At 40.4% G+C, this 22,750-nt stretch overlaps 1 protein-coding gene and 1 long non-coding RNA gene across 3 annotated transcripts in view; one reads left to right on the plus strand and one right to left on the minus strand.

Moving 5' to 3' along the window:
* Positions 1 to 13,363, minus strand: part of TXLNB (taxilin beta) — a 51,717-nt gene extending 38,354 nt beyond the window's left edge. The window contains exons 1-3 of one of the 2 annotated variants that reach the window (XM_030316468.1): positions 13,284 to 13,363; positions 10,583 to 11,023; positions 740 to 831 (exon numbers count right to left, since the gene is read on the minus strand). In XM_030316468.1, coding sequence (XP_030172328.1) covers positions 740 to 831; positions 10,583 to 11,009 — 519 coding nt within the window. In that variant the 5' untranslated portion in view covers positions 11,010 to 11,023; positions 13,284 to 13,363. Of the gene's footprint in view, positions 1 to 739; positions 832 to 10,582; positions 11,024 to 11,570; positions 11,622 to 13,283 lie in introns of those variants that run through there. The other variant, XM_030316469.1, reaches the window with a different exon arrangement.
* The window catches only part of LOC116738083, a 63,327-nt gene that overhangs the window by 27,047 nt on the left and 13,530 nt on the right, over positions 1 to 22,750 (plus strand). The gene's annotated exons all lie outside the window — the stretch shown is intronic.

Genomic DNA, 22,750 nt, shown 5'->3' on the forward strand with positions numbered 1-22,750 from the left:
AATGAATGAATGAATGGTTGATTGGATGAATGAATGAGTGAGTGCACAAATAAAGTTTTCAAGACCAAATGAGAATGTGTCACAAATTGAGGGTAACTCATCCCTCTGCCTTCCTGAGGGGGCCCCTCAAAACACGTAGGAACAAGAACTGAACAAAAGTTTGCCCTTATGTGGAGTATATTTCTGTTATATTACAAAGCCAAAAGAACTTCAAAATATCCACAGCTTTCAATTATCTATAATTCTTTCTTCCACCCCCCAAGTTATACATATAATTGAAGGCAGAGTAGACTCCAACTCTATCCTCTTTCTTTCTTTCTTTTTTAATGTTTATTTATTTTTGAGACAGAGAGAGCATGTGGGGGGGGGAGGGGGAGAGAGAGGGAGACACAGAATCCGAAGCAGACTCCAGGCTCTGAGCTGTCAGCACAGAGCCCAACATGGGGCTTGAACCCCTGAACTGTGAGATCATGACCTGAGCCAAAGTCAGCCGCTTAACTGACTGAGCCACCCAGGCATCCCTGTCCTCTTTCTTTATTTTGCTGTTTGCCCACAGTTTTTGTTTCTTTTTCCTTTAAAAAAAAAAAAAAATTCTGCTTTTCCGGATCCCCGCTCTGGCGTATGTGAGATAGCCAGCTATGGTCTATAATGAGGTACAGGAAAAGCGAACGGCCTTCTTTTCTCAGCTCTAACCGGAGCCTGAATCTTTCTGACAAAAAGAGCTAATCAGAGATCTTACCAATTCAGCATACTTCTTGAATAAAAAGTCAAATTTTTCTTCAGGTGTTTGCAGCTTGGTCAGTGTTTGCATGAGCAGGTTGCCTTCTTTGCCTTGAAAGAAAACAAAAAGCCATACAGACATTTAAAAAAATAAGGGCTTTAAATATTTTGAAAATATTCAAAAGAATAAAAAACACTGACTTTATATGTGAATAAATCACCCATTTCCCTGCATTGGCTAATTTAAAAAAAAAGAAGCAAAACCACCAATCGAAATTTCTGACTACCACCAAACTGCCGGCCTGGAGATGTGCAGTTTTAGAATTCCAGCCCAAAGCACGGAAATTTGACAGTTCAGTAGGCCACTTCTTTCTTTGTTTTGTTTTTGTTCCTTCAGTCCCTCTCTTCTCTCTTTTTTGGGGGAACCAATTCTCTTGTTTTTGTGCAGGAATGCTTTCTGCGAGGTTTGGGTGGGAGTGTTCTGATCATGCTTCCTACGTAGCAGAGAATAAGAGTTAAGATCAACCTAGAAGGAAAAGCGAGCCAAGACACGGCAGAGGACCTTCTCCACAGGCCTCTTTGTGTCGCTGTGACAACGGGATCCGCCTTCCTGGGCCTTCCTTTCCGCCACCCAGGTCTTCATCTTTGTTTTGTTTTGTTTTGTTTTGTTTTTTATAACTTTTTTTATTTTATTTTTGAGACAGAGAGAGACAGAGCATGAATGGGGGAGGGGCAGAGAGAGAGGGAGACACAGAATGTGAAACAGGCTCCAGGCTCTGAGCAGTCAGCACAGAGTCCGACGCGGGGCTCGAACTCAGGGACCGTGAGATCGTGACCTGAGCTGAAGTCGGCCGCTCAACCGACTGAGCCACCCAGGCGCCCCCAGGTCTTCATCTTTGTTGGCGGTCTCCTTTTCTGGTCCCCGTGGAAGTTCATGCTACATTTGAAGACTCATCTCTTCACGATTATCTGCCTGTGAACCTCAGCTTCTCCTCTTTCCTCGTTGTTCTTCCTTTTGTCTTCTTCAGCCCAACCTCCCACTTGCCTTTCTGTGGGCCTGGAAATCTGGTTTTCAAGTCGCCATTGGGCTGAGTGTTGGTGGGGAGGAGTGGGACCCTGAGCTCTGCAGGTACCACTGATTATATCTTTTCAAACAGTCTGGTCAAGGTGGAACAGAGTGATAAGTCGGTCTAGTCACGATAGGAAGGTCAAGACACACAGTAGAGGTCATGGTTCCTGATGTAAATCTATGTAAGAATATTAACAGCTCTGACAACCTTACCCCAAGAACGGGCATTTCCCTTTTGCTGGAATATCTGCTTTTATCCCGGAGAGGCGTATGAATCATGGAATTAGGCTTGCCAGATGAAATACAGGACGTGGGACGCGATTGTACTAAAGAATTTTGCATTGTTTACCGAAATTCAAATTTCCCTTGGCCTCCTGTATTTTTATTTGCTGAATCTGGTAACTCTAATGGCATCAAAGAATTTTAGGTCTAGAAGGACTTTAGAGACCATCCAGCCAACTGGTTCAATTTTATAGCTTAAAAATCGAAGCCCCAGAGAAGCCCAAAGTTACATAATTGGTACTGGCAGAGCCAAGGCTTGAGTCCAAGGGTTGTCTGCTTGCTCTAAATCACTCCCTTCCCATGTGGAGTTTTGATGCCAGGAAACCCAGAGAAATAATAAGAAACTTCTTCTTAAAAAACATGACCTCATTCCTAACAGCTGGTTTTGTCCATCTTTGCCCAGTGAGTCGGTTCAGATTAGAGATGTGGCTTAAGACAGGGGAGAGGGTGGGTGTGAGAGGGGCCCCGCCAGCTCTCCGATTGTGGGCTGCGGCCTAGCGTGCTGCGTTTACCCTGGTCATCACTGCCGCCCTGCCCCCACCGCGCCTGTGCTTTGAGTTATTTCTCTAGCCGCAGGGACGGACGTGCCTTGGTCAGGACATCCCTTCACCCTTGCCTTCGGTCTGTGGGAGGGGCCCCCGTGAAGCCTCTGTCATCTGTTAGAGGAAAGAGATTGCTGAAGATCAGATTTGGCCCAGGACGCTGCACGGGTCTGTTCTGTGGCCAGTGCTCAGGAAGGGTTGGTAACAACGGAACAGAGCCAAGCCAAGGCGTGCACACTAGTGCCACGTAAATTAAACGATCAGTGCCCTAAAGACAACTTCGTGCTCGACCCGAGGACAGATGGGTCTTCCTCTCCCCTGGGACATTTACTGTATGCCTAGGATCACCCCTCAGTAAGGGTACCGACGCGTAAAACCATTACGTGTCTCATCTGGGGGAGATGGGAACATTTTCGTCTTCACATGAAGTATCTTCTTTCCTTCTTATTTTCTTTAACTGCGAGAAGAGGGTTTTTGTCTTGTTTTGTTTCGGTCCCGTTGAGGTTTCTAATATTCGGTTCTAATATTCTGTTATTTTGCGTAGAAGGTTAACATTCGTGGGGCGCCTGGGTGGCTCAGTGGGTTAAGCGCCTGACTTTGGCTCATGTCATGATCTCACCGTGCATGAGTTCGAGCCCGGCACTGGGCACTCTGCTGTCTCAGCGCAGAGCCCGCTTCAGAGCCTCTCATTCTCTCTCTCTCTCTCTCTCTCTCTCTCTGTCTGTCTCTCTCCTGTGTGTGCTCTCTCTCAAAAATAAACATTTAGAAAGTTAACATTCGCAAGCAACAGTCTATCCTTCCCAAATGATTTCTCCCTTTAACGACAACAACCAAATCCAGGAAAGGGGAGACAAGCATGTGCAGAATTAATAAACTCGTGACACCAGAGAGCTTAGTTTGTAAACTTGCATCGGTTTTGCTGGACTAGAATGTTGTGGGGGATTACCGTGGCGGGGAGGAATAGACAAAAAGATTGCTCCGCTTCTCATAAAGGCTGTAGTTACAGTTCCACAGAAATGGGGTCATTTGGTGATAGTGTCAGACCCAAGAGACAAACTGACTTTTTCCAGGGACAGTTTACTGGGAGGGAATGACTGCCTTTCCCCCCAGTGTGTCATTCCAAAGCACTGTGATTGTGAGATTCGTCATAAAGAAAAGCAAGGGACAGACCTGAGTCCCCATTCGAGCTGGGGACGGCACGTGAAGGGCATTCGGCCACCCCTCCGCAAAGTACGCATTTAGTAGTCGGTCCCCAGGAAGGTAGGACCACCTCAGCAACAAGAACGGGTGTGTTGCACCTGTGGCACGGTTGTAGACCGAGGGAGTATTGTAATATGAAGACGTGATTCTTACATCAAAGATATTAAAACACTTAAGACAATGAAGTCAGCTATATAAACATGACCTGGGATTTTTCTTAAACTTTCAGCATAGCGATAACCATTTAAACTAAATTTACACAGATTTTTTTAAGTTTATTTATATTCAGAGAGACAGAGACAGTGTGAGTGGGGAGGGGTGGAGAGAGAGAGAGAGAGAGAGAGAGAGAGAGAGAGAATCCCAAGCAGGCTCTGTGCTGCCAGCACAGGGCTCAATGTGGAGCCTGAACTCATGAACCAAGAGATGGTGACGTGAGCCGAAACCAAGAATCAGACGCTTAACCGACTGAGCCACCCAGGCGCCCTCTAAATTCATGCAGATTTGATGAGTGTCTAAAACCTTGTTCTTTCTCTTCCAAAATTATCTTTTAGAAATTGGGGGCTAAAATTTCATCTTGGTTACACACATGTGCCTTTCTCCCCCCTCCCTAATTTCCATGTGTTGTGGCAGAAGCTTAAAGCTGGAAAAAGATCATGAATATTGTGTTTCAGTGTTAGACCCAGATTCGTATTTTTTTTCTAATGTTTATTTATTTTTGAGAGAGAGAGACAGACAGAGGGCAAGTGGGGGAGGGGCAAAGAGAGAGCGAGACATAAAATCTGAGGCAGTCTCCAGACTCCCAGCTGTCAGCACAGAGCCTGACACGGGGCTCAAACTTCTGGACCGCGAGATCATGACTTAAACCAAAGTCGGACACTTAACTGACTGAGCTGCCCAGGTGCTCCCCCCCAACCCCAGATTCATACTTTAATGTTAATTTTGTCTCCTAACAAAATTTAAAAATAGTGAGTATGGTAAAAATAATTCCTGAGCATCTATAGATATCTTGTAAGAAAACGAGATTTGCATATGTAGACAAAAAGGATAATGTAGTCACACTGGACTAAGGATAAGGTCTAGAACCTGAGTTCTAGAACTCACCCTGCCATTGAGAAGTTGAGTAACTTTTTACAGACTTACAGACAGTTGAGACTGTCTGTTTTACAGACTTACAGACAGTTGAGACTTTTTACAGAGTCTTAACCTCTCTGGGCCTAAATTTCCCTGTCTATAAAATTAGTAAGTTGACTAAATGGGTTCTGAGTTTAGGACTTAGGATTTGTTGATTCCATGACTAGAGTAGTTTTAACCATTTTTAGCTTAATTTAGATAACAACAAAAATAGCAATGTTTGGATGGTATATTTGTCTTTCCAAAATATTTTTGTCCACTTTAAAAATTTATCAAGATTCTCTTATCCTTCATTATCTCCTCTCATAGTCTGGTTTTGTTTGTTGTGCTTGGTTTTAATGACCTAAAGGTTTTGAAAATACTACCTGCCCTGTATTTTCTTGTTACATTGTTTTTATTTGGCCAACATTTCATATCTCTTGTGTTTTTAGTCACCTTGTTGTATGTGTTTGGAACTTTGGCCTCTTATTCAGTTGGGGAGTGGAACTGGACTTCTTTCTTTCTTTCTTTTTAAGTTTATTTATTTTAAGAGAGAGAGACAGAGTGAGAAAGCATGAGTGGGGGAGAGGCAGAGAGAGCGGGAGAGAGAGAATCTCAAGCTGACAGCGCAGAGCCCAACGCAGGGCTGGATCCCACTAACCATGAGATCATGACTTGAGCCGAAATCAAGAGTCAGAAGCTTAAATGACTGAGCCACCCAGGGGCCCCTGGACCTGGACCTCTTATTAGATCAGGCGGTGATATGTTTAAACTGTTAGCGATTTCTTGGCTGTAACTATAAAGAAAACTTTCTTAAAAGGAAAAACCTTTAAGAGTCTAATAACAAGGAGGTTACTCAAGGGAAAACAAAACAAAACCTTATAATGAAAGAAAAATACCAGAAAGAGCAGGAAAAAATGAATACATCTATTCCTAATTCTGATCAAAAGAGAATACTAATCATTTTGCTCAAATTGTATTTTTCTATCCTATTCTACCCACTTCTCTAAACCCCTCTCTCCTTTTAGGACCTGGCCCGAGATCTAGCGTTCCTGTGAATCTACTCATGAACCTTTCACTCTTTGCTGATTCCTCTTTCCCCTGAATTCCTCTGGTCTTCTACCATTTCTTCCAAAATAAATAAATAAATAAATAAATAAATTACCATTTGTATCAAGGCAAAAGTTTATGCCTCTTTCACAGTGAAACTAGAAATCAAGCTAAAATGGATGAAACACATCTTCTGGGAAAGTGCTCATTCTAAGGAAGAGTAAGTGACTTTCTTTTTTTTTTTTTTTTTTAAATTTTTTTTTTTTTAGTCTTACTTTTTGAGAGAGAGAGAGAGCGCGTGTGAGCAGGGGAGGAGCAGAGAGAGAGGGAGACACAGAATCCGAAGCAGGCTCCAGCCTCCGAGCTGTCAGCACAGAGCCCGACGCGGGGCTTGAACTCACGAACTGTGAGATCATGACCTGAGCTGAAGCCGGACGCTTAACCGACTGAGCCACCCAGGCGCCCCGAGTAAGTGACTTTCTAAAGACATTTCAGCCTCCATTGTCCTAGTCAAGGTCCTTAGATGATAGAACTGAAAGTCTACCTGTAACTAAAGATGAAACCCATTCACTGAGCTCTAATAAATGCTCCTCAACCAGTACCCCATTTAGTTTTTACGTATCTTCGGTCCTGCAATATTAGTGACTTCAGTTCTGCTCCCTTGCTTTCTTTGTGACTAATCTCACAGTCGCATCAACTAGTTGAGTAACCTCTTTTGCAGACTCTTAAACTCTCTAAGCTTCAATTTCCCTGTCTATAAAATTAGTGGGTTGACCAGATGTATTCTGAGCTCAGACTGGACCTGTGGATCAGCTTTGTTTTCCTCCTAGGCTTACACTTCAAACCTATGCTTTCCTACTCAATCAGTTATCTACCTAAATATCAGAACGGACATTATATTCTGTCATTGTTTTGTGCTTATTACTATGTGGTGCTTGTGCAACCCACGTCCTGTTGGCAGACAAGTGATTATTAAGACACTTGTGAGTCTGGAGGATGGGGTGGGGGAGGCAAGGGGGAATACTTAGATGCTGACAGGGCGTGCCATGGTGCTGTCTAATGTTTTATATGTTCTTGTTTCTTTCAGTTCAAATGCCAAGGAGAAAGTGACTCTACCAACTAAAGAGATTTAAAAATGTTTCCCCAACTGCTTTGGTGCATAGTGTGTTGCTTGTGAGGGGGTATGCAGTCTCTAAAGGAAAAACAAGTCCTAGATACTTGGGTTGTAGAGACATTTCCCAAATATTCAAAGTGTTTGGGAAAGAAGGGTCTCTTTGGTCCAATAAATCTAGGAAATGTTGTAAACTATGCCCATCACTATTGGACATTTTCATTGTTGTATACATTAAAGGTCAGAAAATTCTGGCAGTAATGAAACTTTAGCTTTGTTGAAATCTGAAATGTCCCAAAATATATACTATGGGAAAAATTTGGGTTAGAGAGCCAGAACATTTCAGCATCTCAAAATACCAACAAAACAAAAATTATCTGAGAAGCATGCAATAATTAGAGAGTCATCTTCGATTAAGCACCTAAGCAAAGTCTAAGGATATCTTTTCAGGTACTGGTCAAATGAGTTACTAAAATTCTATAAAAGTCCAAATAGATTCTAACGAAGACCATAGTCAACACTTCACTTTTTTTTTTTTTTTTTTTTTGTCTCTAAGAGGGCAGAAGAAGCACTTTCTAAAGCATCAGAATCATTGTTTCCACAATCTGTTTGTATCACAATTACCCAGGGTGCTTTGGTTCCACTCCATTCCTACAAATTCTGAATTTCTGTGCTCAGGAATAGCATTTTTTATAAATTCAGTATTCAATTCTAATGCACAATGAAGTTTAAGAACCACTGGTGTAGATGATAGTACAGAGCCATTTAATTGATAAACAGCTAATAAGCCTGCTAACGCTACATGCAGATGGCTGAAATAATGTTTAAAATGGTGGTTACAATGGGAGCTTGGGTGGCTCAGTTGGTTGAGCATCAGACTCTGGATTTGGGCTCAGGGCATGAGCTCATGGTTCATGAAATGGAGCCCCTCAATGGGCTCTGTACTGACAGTGCAGAGCCTGCTTGGGATCTCCCTCTCTCTCTCTCTCTCTCTTTCTCTCTCTCTCTCTCTCTCTCTCTCTCTGCCCCTTCCCCACTTTTATTCACTCTCTCAAAATAAACTTAAAAAAAAATACATCGGTGGTTACCTATTTCAATTAGCCTAAAAAATTTTTTTTTAACATCATAACATAGCTGAAACACTAGTGGTTAGAAGAACGTACTGATGGTGTTCAGGGGAATGGCATGGAAGGGTCAGCGTTTATACACGTGCAGTTAAGAGTGGACACGAGTGGGCACCCTGCTTCACAAACATTGGTTCTGACCACAGGCTCAGTTGAAATCTGGGAACTTGTAGATAGTGGGAGGATTAGAATTGTGGAATTTTTTTCTTTAAAATGGTTTTGATTGTTTGGTAATTAAATGGTTAATATGGATTTTGAAATAACTCCTGGAAGACAGAGAAGAAACCACAATTGGTCTTCTTTGACTTTACTCCTATTTTCTTCATATCCTCTCAATACAACACAGACACATTCCTCTATAGAAGTTGTTTTAGAGTGAGAAAGCAAAAGAACTTTCCTGGGTAGGAACACTTGAAATCATTCACCTCTGAGATGTGACTTTGTGTCGTCTTATGGGAAGTTACACAGGGACTAATCCAAAAGGGACTTTCCTGAGATGGCTTGGATAGATAAGGAAAAGCAGTGTTTGAACGCAGAGCAACTTTATTCTCTTTCCCAAAGATCCAAAAACACTTGAGGGATTCCAATCTTGCACTTTGGAACTGGGTAGATATTTTCAAGGTATTATTTGGGTTATTTTATTCTTTATGCTGGGTGGGCCAAGTGCGCCATTTGAATGTGTCTTTTAGCCCTTCTTGAAATCATTGCCAGCAGTGGGTTTAAAGCATCATAGTCATATCCCACGCATTGGCATATTTGGGGGGTTATAGATAGCTCGTTATTGGAGTCTGAACCCCGCACTGACTCCAGCGCCCATGAGTTTTCACTTTGCCATGTTATCTTCCAGAAATGAATAAGACATTACAGCTTCTCCTGATAGATTCTCTACCTTCCTTGGGAAGCAGGTATATAAACAAATGATTGCTTCAGAAGATTGAGTGGAGGACTAAGAAAGGTGATGCCAACTCTACCTGGGCATGTCAGGGAAGGTACCATATAAGAGGTGGTATTTGTGGTGTCACAGTGGAATTCACCAAGGAAGACAGGCAGGGGGGCTATCCTGGGTATAGTAACATGCTTCTACCAGTAGCTAAAAGCTTAACCCTTTCGTTCTTTTTTCACAGCCATTTCTGGTATAAAATCCCTCCCAACAACTTTCCTGTGCCTGTTCTTAGCACTTCTTCTATATAACAATTAGATTAAATGTCTGTTTTTCTCTCCATACCTCCAGCTCCTTAACCAAAGGTCCATAATGACTTATTTATCTTTGTGTACCTAACGCAGTACCTCATAAGGATTAGGCATTCATAAATATTTGCTGAATCAATAAGCGAATGAGAGTAAACATGTTTTCTGCAATGTTTGACATTCTATAATTGATTGATTTCGAAAGAGTTTTGTTAATAAAAAATATTTCACGTAGTAATAGAACGTACTAAGTGATCTAATTGGTGATCATTTCATGTACAAACCATCTCTATATTTATATTTTGTTTAAATCCAGATTCCACTAGCTTTGCTTTAAACAATTTCTCTTTCATTCATTTACTCACTCATTCCTCCTTGTAACAAGTATTTACTGAGTACCTAGCATGTGCCACCCACTATCTTAGATGCTAGGCATCCAATGGCATCTGAATATACACACAATCCCTGTTCTTGATCGAAAAAAGCTAGCCGGGAAGACATGCATTAACCACATAATGGCAAAAAGGAAATGCACACTCTCAAATGCTGCTAAATGCTAAGAAGGAAAGATACATGGTACAATCGAAATAGAAAACAAGAAGACCTTATGTAGGGTTGGGCTAAGAAAATGCCATTTGGATTGTAAGCTAAATACTAAGTTAAGTGCCCAAAGGGCTGAATGGGTAAGGATTTCTAGGTAGAGGAAATAGGATGTATGTGGGCTTTGTGGGGGATGGAGCGCATGGTGTGTTCAAACAAAGGAAAGAGAAGATCAGAATGATTGGCAATTAGGCAGTACTCATTGTGGTGCTGATAGGGGCAGAGAGTTCAGAAAAGGGGTGTTGTGGGCAAGAGTGATGGGAGATAAAGCTGGGAAGACTGGTTAGGGTTAGACCATTAGGGCCTGAAAGACCATGTTAAGAATTTTGGTTTTGCCCTAAGAGCAGTGGGAAGCCATTGGAGAGAGAGGGTAGGTGAGTAACATGTTGAAAAGTTTGCTTTAGCTCTTTTGCGGGGAAGTGGCTAAACACAATTATAGCAAGGGAAGTTTAAGGAGACCCTGAAGGAAGCTATTACAGTAATAGCCAAAAATGAGATGTGGCTTTTAGTAAAGGTTGGAGGAAGTGTCCCTTTTTAGGAATACCTCAAAGAAAAGTCATGCATGCATTAGAACACAACTACTTGCCTAATCCTTTCAGGATTTTCTTTTCCAATTTTTGCTCTTTATTACTGACAGGCTCTTTGGCTGTGGCTGGCTCTCCAGAAGCTGTGGGTTCTCTCTCGGTCTCTTCAGTGGCCTCATCACAGTCCCCGTCCTCATGGTCGGGTGGTTCTGTGTTCTCAGGCTGCTCCTTTGCTTTGGTGGGACCCTCTTTTTCAGTAGCAGACCCATATGTATTGATGATGTCTTCCAGTTGTCGGTTCAGCTCCTCAGAGATATCATGAGCTCCCTGTTCAGACTGCATACCTGCCTTCCCCTCTGGTGCTTGGAGTAGGGTTGAGGAATCCTTCTCATCTTGCTTCTCCAGACCATTTTGAGTGGGTAATGAATTGTCCCCTGGAGGTGTTGATTGGGGTTCCCCCGAGAGCTGTACAGACTGATTCATCTCCATACTGGGAGCAGTATCTAGTGGTAAGCATAGTCAGGTTTTATGTAGTTAATACAGTTACATGTAAAATGTAAGGGTATCCCCACAAGGGCACCTACTGATTACAGTTTCTAACATAGAATGAATGTACTTTGACAAGACATCGATATTGCAGTTAGTTAAGGTAGAAACAGTGGGGAGCCATTTTTCCAAAGTGGGTCATACTACTAGCATATTTTTGGTTTTGGTCTTTAAGTTCCAGAAGAAATTCCTATTATTGACACTAACAGAGTAATTCAAGATATTGTTTTTCAGGTTGTATTTGTCATGTTGCTTAAGCCAATTTGTACTACCTCTTTCTGACATTACTCTATACAGCCTTACAATCATTGGAAGGACATGAATGTCTACATTAAAAATGTTTAAAGTGGTGTTATTTTTTCAAAGTTAAGACATTTAATACAAGAGCCACTGAACTTACTAAAATCATTCATAACAATTGTAGTCCTAAACTCTGTTTTAACCCATAAGTGAAGAGTTGATAAATATGAGTACATGATGTAAATGAATTATTATACTGCATACAGGAAATACTTTCTGGCTTTTCTGGTATTTTCCTTTTCCCAGATGAGCAACACGTAATTATCCATCAGGAAGACACTTTTTCTGAGGTTCAAACTAGCTTCATTTCTGGAATAAGATGGAGAATGAAGGAGGGTATAAATTAACCAACAGACTAATATGGGACCATGGTGATGGTCATGATAACAATTTCTTGAATTTCTATAACACTTTTTTGTTCCAATGTAAAAACAGGCTTTCTTTTAGAAAAAAAAAAAAAAAACAGATTGCAAATCTTTTCTCTCAGTCAAGAAGCTCTAGGATAACTTCATAATTTTTAGGAAATAGCAATGTTCCCAATATTATTGGGAAATAATCGACATATAATAGGGGCTGTTTGGAAATAGGTGCTGAAGTACAAGTTGAGTCAAGAATTCCAGGATTTCTGGACATCACCGTTTCTAGGTCACAGTGGAATTGACTTAGGCCTTTAAGTTACGGTGCATTTTATTTGTCAATGGTATTTAATGGTGATGCTGCTAATTCTTAGCATAAAAATATGACAGGCTCCTCCTAGGGCATAGGTTCTGCTGTGGTGGGGGGATGAGAGCAAAAACAAAAGCATACCCTTCCATGCCTTGCACAGCTTCCTCCTCTTGTTCTCAGGGAAGGGCAGGTCAAGCGCTTGAGCACCAACAAGCACGAAAAATTCAACCTACAGTCATTGTCACCTACTTATGGCCCTCATCAAGTACTCCTTAATTTCGAAAGAAACACTTTTTTCTCGTATCCACTTTAATTCACCAACTTGATTATCAAATGATACAGTAAACAGCCTTAATGTTTCCATCACCGGCATTTTTTTGTGTCCTGACCCCTACTTGTTGGGCACACTCATCTATATATAACTCCTGCCTCCCCTAAACTCCAAGAAAGACACACAGCACCCGCTGTCCAGCCAGAAGTTATTTTAAGCTCTTCTAAAAGTAGCCGTGGCATCTGGCACTTCTTTGAAAATCAAGGGAAGCGAATCCGTTTTAAATCAAAACTAAAAGCAGTAAACATTTACTGGCTTAAATACATATGTGAGTTTTAACGTGTTAGGGAGGCTTCTTGGGATGAAATAAAATCTAAAGTAAACCCAACTTCAAAGCAATGAATTTAAAACTGTTCACAGGAGTTTTAATACAGTTAGTCTAAATGCAAAAGTTTGGTTGTATTTGATTTATTCTTCATTCCTCAGAGGCCACAGTCATTGATGTTTTTAATATTAATTCCATGGATATCCCTTAAACTCATATCCCACATTTACTTTAAAACAGAATTGACTGAGTCATTGTAAACCACGAGACAACTCAATTCCTAAAAGTAGCCTCAGGATAAATCAACAAGAAGGGGGAGAAAAAAACAAATTCAAGAAACTCTGCTACTTTTAAATTGTCCCTTTCACTATGAATAACTTGACAGCAAGAAATTATTTCTAAATTTTATCTTCTTAATAAACTTTATTGCCTCGTTTTCTTTATTTTTTTCTCCTCTAAGAATTTTTCACTTGTATTGGTAGTCCAGCCAATTATCACACGCATCCCTTTCTGAGCAACACATTTCAATTACAAATAAAACAATGGAAAGTTCTTCCACAGTTCACTGGCAGTCTCAAAGTTGCAAGTTTTGAACACCACAAACCGCACCCTCCAGCTTCTCACAGGGCTTGGGGGGAGCGTTTGTCGCACTTACCAGAAGGCAAGGAGCTAAGCAGAAAGAGAAGAGGCAAAAGGCAGCAAAAAGCTAGTGAGAGGAGCCCCGACAGCAGGAGACAGGCAGGCAGGCGGCTGTGTTCTTGAAAGGGAGAGAGAAACCACACACACACACACACACACACACACACCCCACAGGCACAGCAGGAGAGCAGCGAGGGGGTGGGGAGGGAAAGGAACAGCGTGTGACACAGCAAGAGAGAAATACACCCAAGTTTCAGTAGCTGCCTCCTGGGCAAACGTCTTGAGAAAAGAGAAGCAGCTGGTATATCTTATCAAACTCTCTGTGTTTTGTCCTTAAAAAAATTTAACTCTCACTAGATGCTCCTCTGTTAGAGCGATTTTTCACCCGTGTTCTTTCAGGCAGAGATCAGTTTTTCTTATTTCTGGGTTTATCTCCAGTGTGGTCTATGAATCATCTTATTTTTTTTTCCTTCTTATGCTAGTCTAATTAGTGTCAGATTTCTTATGGGAATCATGGCGGGGGGGGGGGGGCGGACAATGGCATAACAAAAAGGAGGTGGTAGAACTCCTTAAATCCTGATGTCATTGGTTGGTTTGTAAAATTTGAAATAAAAATCGAAGTGGTGTCCTGGAGCTGGGTTTAGTGGCATCTTCACGTACACAGTAATTGGCGTGGCCTCACATCCCACGTCTTACTGACGTCACTGCCTTCACATCTATTTTAGATAAGCCCTATGGGGAGGCAGTCACTTTTTCTTTTTGAGTTGGAGACTTTTCCACTGCTGCTTTCCCAAGTTCTTCCACCCTTCTGAGGTCTTCAACTTCCTCCATAACCCTCCTCAGAGAAAGAACCTTCTGCCTCTTTCTCTTGACTTACAACCATGCCCTTTATTTTCTGTTTCTGGAGAACGTGTTCCTCCATTAGAGTTTCTGTTCTGGGACTGGGTGGGCATAATGACACCTGTTGTGGTATGCAGAATAGTGCCACCAGAAAGATGTCCACATCCTAATCCCAGAAACTCTGTGAATTCGTTACTTTGCAAGGTGAAAGAGACTTTGCAGGTGTGATTAAATTAAGGATCTTGAGATGGGGGAATTATCCAGAATTATCTGGGTGGGCCAATGTAATCACAAGGGTCCTTATAACAAAAGAAAGAAGCAGGAGGGTCAGTGTCAGAAAAAGACACCAAAAGAGGTCATAGTGCTGTGGGGCCACAAACCAAGGGATTTGGGAAGCTTCTCGAAGCTGGGGAAGGCAAAGAAATGGATTGTTCTCTAGATCCTCCAGAAGGAATGCAATTCTGCAGACACCTGATTTTAGCTTAGTAAAATTCATTGGGGAGTCCTGACCTCCAGAACTATAAAATAATAAATTTGTATTGTTTCAGTGCTATCAGATTCATGGTAAATTGTTACCTTAGTAAAGGAAAACTAAAATATCCTGCCCCCAAACATTTTCTCACCCCCTTCTCTGAGTTCGGGGGAGGAGGCAGAAGTTATATATTAGATGAGTGTTCCCAACAAATAGGGGTCAGGATAAAGAAATTACAATAATGAAGACAATAAGCTGTTTACTGCATCATTTGATGATAAGGTTGGTAAACTAAAATGGGTGGGAGAAAAAAAGTACCTCTTTCTAAATTAATGTGTTCTTGGTGAGGACCTAGAACTGGGCGGCATACCATACTGGATTGCATTAAACTGACCCAGTTAGAATTCTCAGTGAGTATAAACAGTAAGTCAGTGCTTCTCAAATTTAAGTAATGTACATATTTTTTAACAGAATTTTTAATAATGAAATTAATTTAAAGGAAAAAAAAGAACTCACCGTGATTGAACTAAGTTACTGTATTATCATTTGTACCAGTATGTAATAATATAAAAATAGATATAAACATCTGCTGCTTATAATTATTATATGGTACCAATTTTTAGAACATCATTTAAAGAACCTTATGAGACGAACAAGTATAATTCAAATGAAAATATTACTTTTATGTGGCAGATGGTATTTTGCTGAACCCAAATTGCCACTTGCAACACAAATATGGTACTGCCTGCTGGTCCTACTGAGTTCATGACACTCTTGTACAATGTGCCTGAAGAAATGACTCAATTTCTTCAACACTTGGTCCATTCAAATTATTACATAAGTTTCATTGACCTTAACTGCCATAATTTCAGTTGGACTTCCTTTGATTCTAACATGATTTATAGCTGTTTCTCATTTTATTTTTCTTTTTAAAGATTTACTTTCTTTTCGTATATATTGAGAGAGCACACGAGAGGGGGAGAGGGGCAGAAAGAGAGACAGAGAGAGAAAGAGAGAGGGACAATTTTAAGCAAGCTCCACACTCAGCACAGAGCCTGATGCAGGGCTTGATCCCATGACCCTGGGATCGTAACCTGAGCCAAAATCAAGAGTCAGATGTTCAACCAACTGAGCCACTCAGGCGCCCCTCATTTTCTTGCAATTATTAAAGTAGTGCTACTTATATACCCTCACCTGGGCCATAACCCTAACCCTAAGATCTGAGAAAACCCTAACCCTAGATCTGAGAAAAAATACAAAATAAAAAAGAATGGAATATTACTCAGCCATAAAAAAATGAAATCTAGCTATTTGCAATGACATGGATGGAGCTAGAGAGTATTATGCTGAGCTAAATAAGTCAGTCAGTATATGATTTCACTCATTGGTGGAATTTAAGAAACAAAACACATGGGCACAGTGGAAAAAAAAAAAAAGAAAGGGAGAGGCAAACCAAGAAACAGACTCTTAACTATGGAGAACAAACTGATGGTTACCAAAGGAGATGTGGGTGGTGGGGGGATTGGGTCACATAGGTGATGAGGATTAAAGAGTGCCCTTGTGATGAGCAAGGGCATTGTATGGAAGTTTTAAATGACAATATCATACACCTGAAACTAATATTACAGTCTATGTTAATGAAATGGAATTAAAATAAAAACTTAAAAAAAAAGTAGTGCTACTTGGAGCTAAGTTGATTAGATGTGCACATAATAGAATAGTGATGGCACCAAAATGACAGTTATCCAGACGATCCAGAATAGGCTTATACATTTTCAATTATTATTGAAATGAATACAAACACACAAACTTGTAGCTCTCTAGAATCCTTCTGTGGCCTGGTAGAGGCCCAAAGAACTGGGAAGGTAAAGAAAACAAATCAATAGAGCTGAGTGTTTTATTATAAAATAAACTTTTGAGCTATTGTAAGAAATATATATTTTTTGAAAATAACATTTTAATTTTTATGCAAATATTACAAGAAAATAGGAAGTCACTGATGGTAAGTTTACCACAAGAAAAAATAATCCCTTGTCCTCCTCCTCACCCTGTTCCTCCCACCTTGTCATATTCCCCAGGAGTAATAATATTAAACTGTTGCAGGTATTTCCCCAGTAGTTTACTTTCTCATTTATAAATAAGATGCTGATATTGCTGTCAACTCATCAGTTTTTGACATTACCTATTGTCTTCCCATAATAATAGATAAAGATTTTAGCTATACCCCCTTTTCCTCATTTTCTTCATTAAATTACAACTCAAATTTTAATTCATATTCTATATTTTCATTATTGAAATAATGTTCACTGCTAAATTGGGTAAAGCACTGACTATAAATAATTCCATACTTTTGTAACTTTTTGTTTTTCCTGGAGTTAATGATTACTTTTTCTTTTCATTTGCTTAGTATTGAGGCTATTCTATTTTCCCAAACTGCACAAAAGTTCTGTAAAATGCTTGCTATGCAATTTTCCACAAGATATAATCTATCAGATAATTTATACATTCTAGTATTTTCTTGGAGATATCACCCCCATATACAAACATCCCCAGAGCCTTGACTTTCTGCTATAGTCTGGTTTGGTGACTTTCTCGGCCTGCTGCACAGCTGTGGTCCTAACACTTCCCCTGATGTCATCCTGGGAATTCCCTTTACCTTTCTCTTGTTTCCTGATTCCCATTCTTCCTCTTTCTTGGTGTACTTCCTCATTTAGTAAAACATGCTGTCGGTTGGCTTTCTGAGAAAGCATTTATGGGGGACTTTGTACGTCTCAAATGCCTTTTCTCTACCCTTATACTTACTTGATTGCTTGGCTGGATGTGAACTTTTTTACAGAACGTAAAAAAATTTTTTTGATAAAACTTTTTTACATATCTATTGAATTTTTAAAGGTATTATTCCCTTGTCTTTTAGGTTTCATTTTTTTTTTTTTTTCTTAAAGGGTAAGGTCATTTTTATTTTTGATCTCTTGTATGATCTTTTTTCTTTTTTTTCTTTTCCTTCCCTTTGTGGAACCTTTAGAATCTTCTCTTTATCCTTTATATTCTGAAGTTTCACAATGATAAAATTTGATGTGCATTTTCCCCCATTTATTGTGTTGGATGCTTAATGGTTTTTAAATCTAGAGACTTACAGCTTTAACTTCCTTCCCACTTTATCATTGTTGCTCACCCTCTTCCTCCTCTGGGTCTCATAACTCTGAGTGCAGTCTTTCTGGTGAAGCTTCCCCAGAGAACAATCCTCAGGTATCCTGAAAGGATGGAGAGAGGTTACTTTACTTTTTTAGGTGCGATTGGGGACCCTTGGGTCTGACCATTCTCCTAATTAAAAACCAACAACCAAAACCCAACCCATAAAATCAGCTCTACTAATATTTTTTATAGTACCTCTACTTGCTGAATATTAACCTCAAATTCTTTAGTTTTTTCAAAATATACCAAGAAAAGGGGTGCCTGGATGGCTCAGTCAGTGGAATAGGCTCAGGTCATGATCTCATGAGTTTGAGTCCAGGGTAAGGCTCTGTGCTGACAGCTTAGAGCCCGGAGTCTGCTTTAGATTCTGTGTCTCCCTGTCTCTGACCCTCCCATGCTTGCACTCTCTCTCTCTCTCTCTCTCAAAAATAAATAAAATATTTAGAAAATATTGAACAAAACAAAACAAAATCTACCAAGAAAATGATACTGCTTCTAACTTTCCCACTGTCTTTCCCTCATCCTGCTAAACCATTTCTGTGAAGCACCCTTTTTCTGTTGGATCATTTACTATTATGTGTTTTGTTCTAGTCTTCATTATGGTTTGAGATTTACAGATTCAATTCTGGTTTCATTGATGTTACAGTTTCTTTTTCTTTTTCTTGTTCTTGTTTGCTATAGAATTTTAGAGGAACAAGAGATCAGAAAAATTTTTACAATGCCATCTTGGAATCAGGGAGATCTGTTTAATCATTACAGTGATCCAACAATGAAGTAAACTATTACCCCAAATCAGAAGCTCCAGTACCAGAAATATCTCATAAAGTCTTGGTTGTTCTTTCTTTTAAAGACACTGAAGAAGAAATTTCTACCTGGGGTGGGAAAGACTTAGATTAAATGACTCACTTAATACATCTTTCAAATATAAGAGTTTATTAATTCTATACTTTTTTACTATGGATTTAAGGGAAGCAGAAATCATATAATAATTAAGATTATATGCCTGAAAATCAGGCAGGTTGCATATTAATTCTAGATCTTTTACTTAGACTATATTTTAACTTCCTCAGTTTCCTTCTCTGTAAGATGAGGACTACCTATTTTATATGACTGTTATAAGACAACACAACAAATGTGGTCTATATAATGAATACATAATCTATGTTAACTAATTACAATAATGATATGCTTAAGTGAAGCCTGTGAAATGGAAATTAGTATTTTCTACACTAATAGTATTTTGGAATTGTTGCCATCTAGAAACGTTTATATCTGAGAATGTATTGTATTATCTCTTGGTCATGGTATGCCTGGGTTAGACTGGCTTGTGGTGAGGAGCAAATCTTTGTAAATTCTTTTCCTACTCATCAGACATCATCTCTCTGTTTCTGGAAAAGGGGAAAATGTAGGACCGTGGCCAAGCAGAAATTATTTTCAGTTAGTCTAAATTCAAAAGTAGGCAGCAGGTCACAATGGCTCGATTCTTACGGTGATGCCTCTTTAATTTGCACTAGCTGTGCACAGGTGGTCTTCAGAAGTGCAATTATGATTCACTTCCTATGAAAAGAATTTGGTTTTATTAATTATAAGCAAGAATTAGGCAAACAGGGGCGCCTGGGTGGCGCAGTCGGTTAAGCATCCGACTTCAGCCAGGTCACGATCTCGCGGTCCGTGAGTTTGAGCCCCGCGTCAGGCTCTGGGCTGATGGCTCAGAGCCTGGAGCCTGCTTCCGATTCTGTGTCTCCCTCTCTCTCTGCCCCTCCCCCGTTCATGCTCTGTCTCTCTCTGTCTCAAAAATAAATAAATGTTAAAAAAAAAATTAAAAAAAAAAAAAAAGAATTAGGCAAACAAAGATTTTCTCCAGACAGGGCAATGTGAACTAGCTTTCATGAATAAAATAAATCATTCGAAACTTGCATAAATACTGGGTGCTACACTTGTGCTTGGAAAGAGCTCCTCTTTTTAGGTGGCCTTATTTGATTATACTTAAAATTTTTTTCATGATAACAATTTAATCATGGATTTCTTCTTATAAATAATGCGGATAAATTTTGGAGTCAGCTTCTTACATGGATTCTCTGTTTAATCTGAATTATGATTTTGCTGCATGGATTCTACAAGGGAGACTTGGCTTGTGTCAATATTTTGTCCAAGGAAGACAGAATAAAGTCTGTCACATTGTATAACATTGGATATTTCATCTTGGAAAAGCCTCTCCCTACTTCATTGCCGAATGTCGTAGAGATCTGGGAGTGGGGGACTGTGTGTTGCCTTGTTCATCTATAATGTGTCCACTGAGGGTAGAGCTGCCCAGGTCTGCAGCAATGACATTCTCCTGGAACAGGCTTCACTGTTCCAACGTCTGAGTGCCAGCAAGTGGGCTCAAAGGCCACATGGTTGAAGCATGGAGACATGTCTCCCCTTAGTCCTGTCTAAAACGTGTGTCATCAGCAGTTTGCCCAGCAGAGTTCTAGGATATTCCTTGGGTGGGAGGGGTCTGTTTGTTGTTGTAGACCAGCAGGAAAATCCTGCTCACATTTGAATATTCATAACATAATTCTGGGGGCAGAAGCTCCTGAACTCCAGGGGAACTGTTACTTTCATATCCCACATCCTCTGGTTCATATTCCCTAGAGGAAATGTGGAATACACACCCCATTTGAAAGAGCTATGATCACAAGATACCAAAATTAATGGCAACAAGAAGGCAGTGATGAAGGTTGAAAATGCCAATTGCTGATGGTCCCAACTTTGGGGTTGCCAAGCCCACCCACAGTTTTCGACCGACAGGTGTATCCTATCCCCCAACCCTCCCCCTCTTCTCATGCTTCCTTTTTCTGGGATTTGATGGCTTTTTGCAGCATCTGCAGAATCTTGACAAGGGAAAGGACCTCACAGATTACCTTGTCATCTCCCTTGGACTCAGAGGTTTTGTCCAAAGCCACCCTGACCTGTCCTGAGGTAGACGACATTTTGAAGAAAAATAAATCAGCCCTTCCTAATAAGCTAGCACTACTTGTCACTAGTTAAATAAAGGAATAGTTTCCCAAATGATAGATCCATTGTGTTTTACCACAAAAGCAATTGTGCCTCCTTTCAAAGATTTGACAAAGGCATTTCCTTCAAAACCCTTTTTTGAGGTTTGGTGACTAATGACTACAAGGTTCATCTTTCTCTTCTCTGTTTAGTATCAAAGGTTCTTTTGATTCTTCTTCATGAGTGTCATGAGGTTCCTCTTCCCCTGCTGATCACAGAGCAATTCTCAGAAGGGGTCTAAGGTTGAACTTGTGTTTAAGGAAGACTGTCATTTTGATGTGTTAAAAAAATAGGGGTGTGGTGGTTTTCTAGCGACAAGCTGGTGGGTTCTCTTTTCCTTCCCTCTTGCAATGCAGTTCTTAGCATAGAGTCTGGACCTTTTTTTTTTTTTTAAGTTTATTTATTTTGAGAGAGAGAGAGAGAGAAACAGAGAGAGAGGGAGGAAGAGAATCCCAAGCAGGCTCCATGCTGTCAGCATAGAGCCCGATGCTGGGGTAGAGCCTGTGAGATCATGATCTGAACTGAAATCAAGAGTCGGACGCTTAACTGACTGAAGCACCCGGGAGATCCCATGGATCTATTTTGAAATTCTAAGCATGTTATTTTCCTCCCAATAGTTTGATGTGGATATGATAGGATCTGGAACAACACAGACCCTGAGAATGGCAGAGGTGGTCAGTGGGATAAGATCGGGTGGGCTTAGACTCTAACACCTTACTTTTTGAATCCTTCTTATTATATCTCTTCCTTACTTCCTTTTTGTGGTATGGGATGCCTCAGCTTTGTTGTTTTAGAGACAGACCATTAACTGAGTTTGCCTTTCTATCTAGTCTTTAAGAGCATTTCTGGCTCTGAATAATCTCTTATGTGACTGGTTGTTCCTGGACTAGATTAATTTACCATTTGTGCTCCTTGGTTCAATTTCAAGGACTGGGGAGGAAGCACCTTACCTTTCCCATTCATCTTTAAATGATTTTGTGGACCCATTCTATACCCATTTGGATTTGAATTAACCAGCAGTGGTCCCATATTGTAGTTGGATGCTGTCAGAGCTGGCTTGCTGCCTAACGCCAAGGGTCATTAATGAATCAAAATAAAGGGTCCCCACCCAGCTTTGTGCATCATGGTGGTCTTAGGTTCACTATGGCCAGATGGAATCATGGCATCTGGGAAGGACAAATTCCTAAGTGTCTTTCTCACAGGTACCCAAGAGAGGTTGCAAAAGCATTAAAAACATGAAGAAAAAATTCAAGGGGATCTTCTCACGTTTCTGTAGAGTACCAGCAATCGCAAAAGATAATAGCGTTAAGCACTTTATTGGGAAAAATGTCCACTATTATTAAAAAGTAGTGATACTCGGCTGCCGAGATATGAGTGCTTCAGCGAATCTCTGAAACCTCTGCTGTTGCTCTTAGCCCTGCATCTACCTTCCCGCGGCATCCCTGCAAACCACCATATATCCCTTCTTCAGGGATCCCAGGAAGCCTTCTCTTGGTTGTCTAGAAATAAAAATAAGTGCCTGAGGCATGATCACTGTATCCCCATAGATTAGAAGAGGACAGCCTAAAACTAACAGGTTTGAGTTCTCACCAAAGGAAGTGCTGTCCTGGGTGTCCCCAGTGAATGAGACAAGGGATGTTCACCAGAAGGAATCTGTTCACAGGAATGAACACTTGAACACTGCCTGAACCTTACTTTCAGAGTCATTGGATGGAGATAAAGATCAACTAACTCCCCCCCAGAGTGCATATTAAAATATGTATCATCATAAACTATACATAAACAAAAAGGATTGTGCCTTTCCTTAAACAACAACAACAACAAAGCAAAACAAAATAGGCAACTAACGTAAGTTTTTAAAATTCACAATTTAAAATCCAGAGATCTTAGAATCTAAAGAATGAATGTCTTTTGAGGGGAGGCAACAACAAGTAAACAATTAA

The sequence above is a fragment of the Lynx canadensis genome, chromosome B2, assembly GCF_007474595.2.
Source record: "Lynx canadensis isolate LIC74 chromosome B2, mLynCan4.pri.v2, whole genome shotgun sequence".
Lineage (NCBI taxonomy): Eukaryota > Metazoa > Chordata > Mammalia > Carnivora > Felidae > Lynx > Lynx canadensis.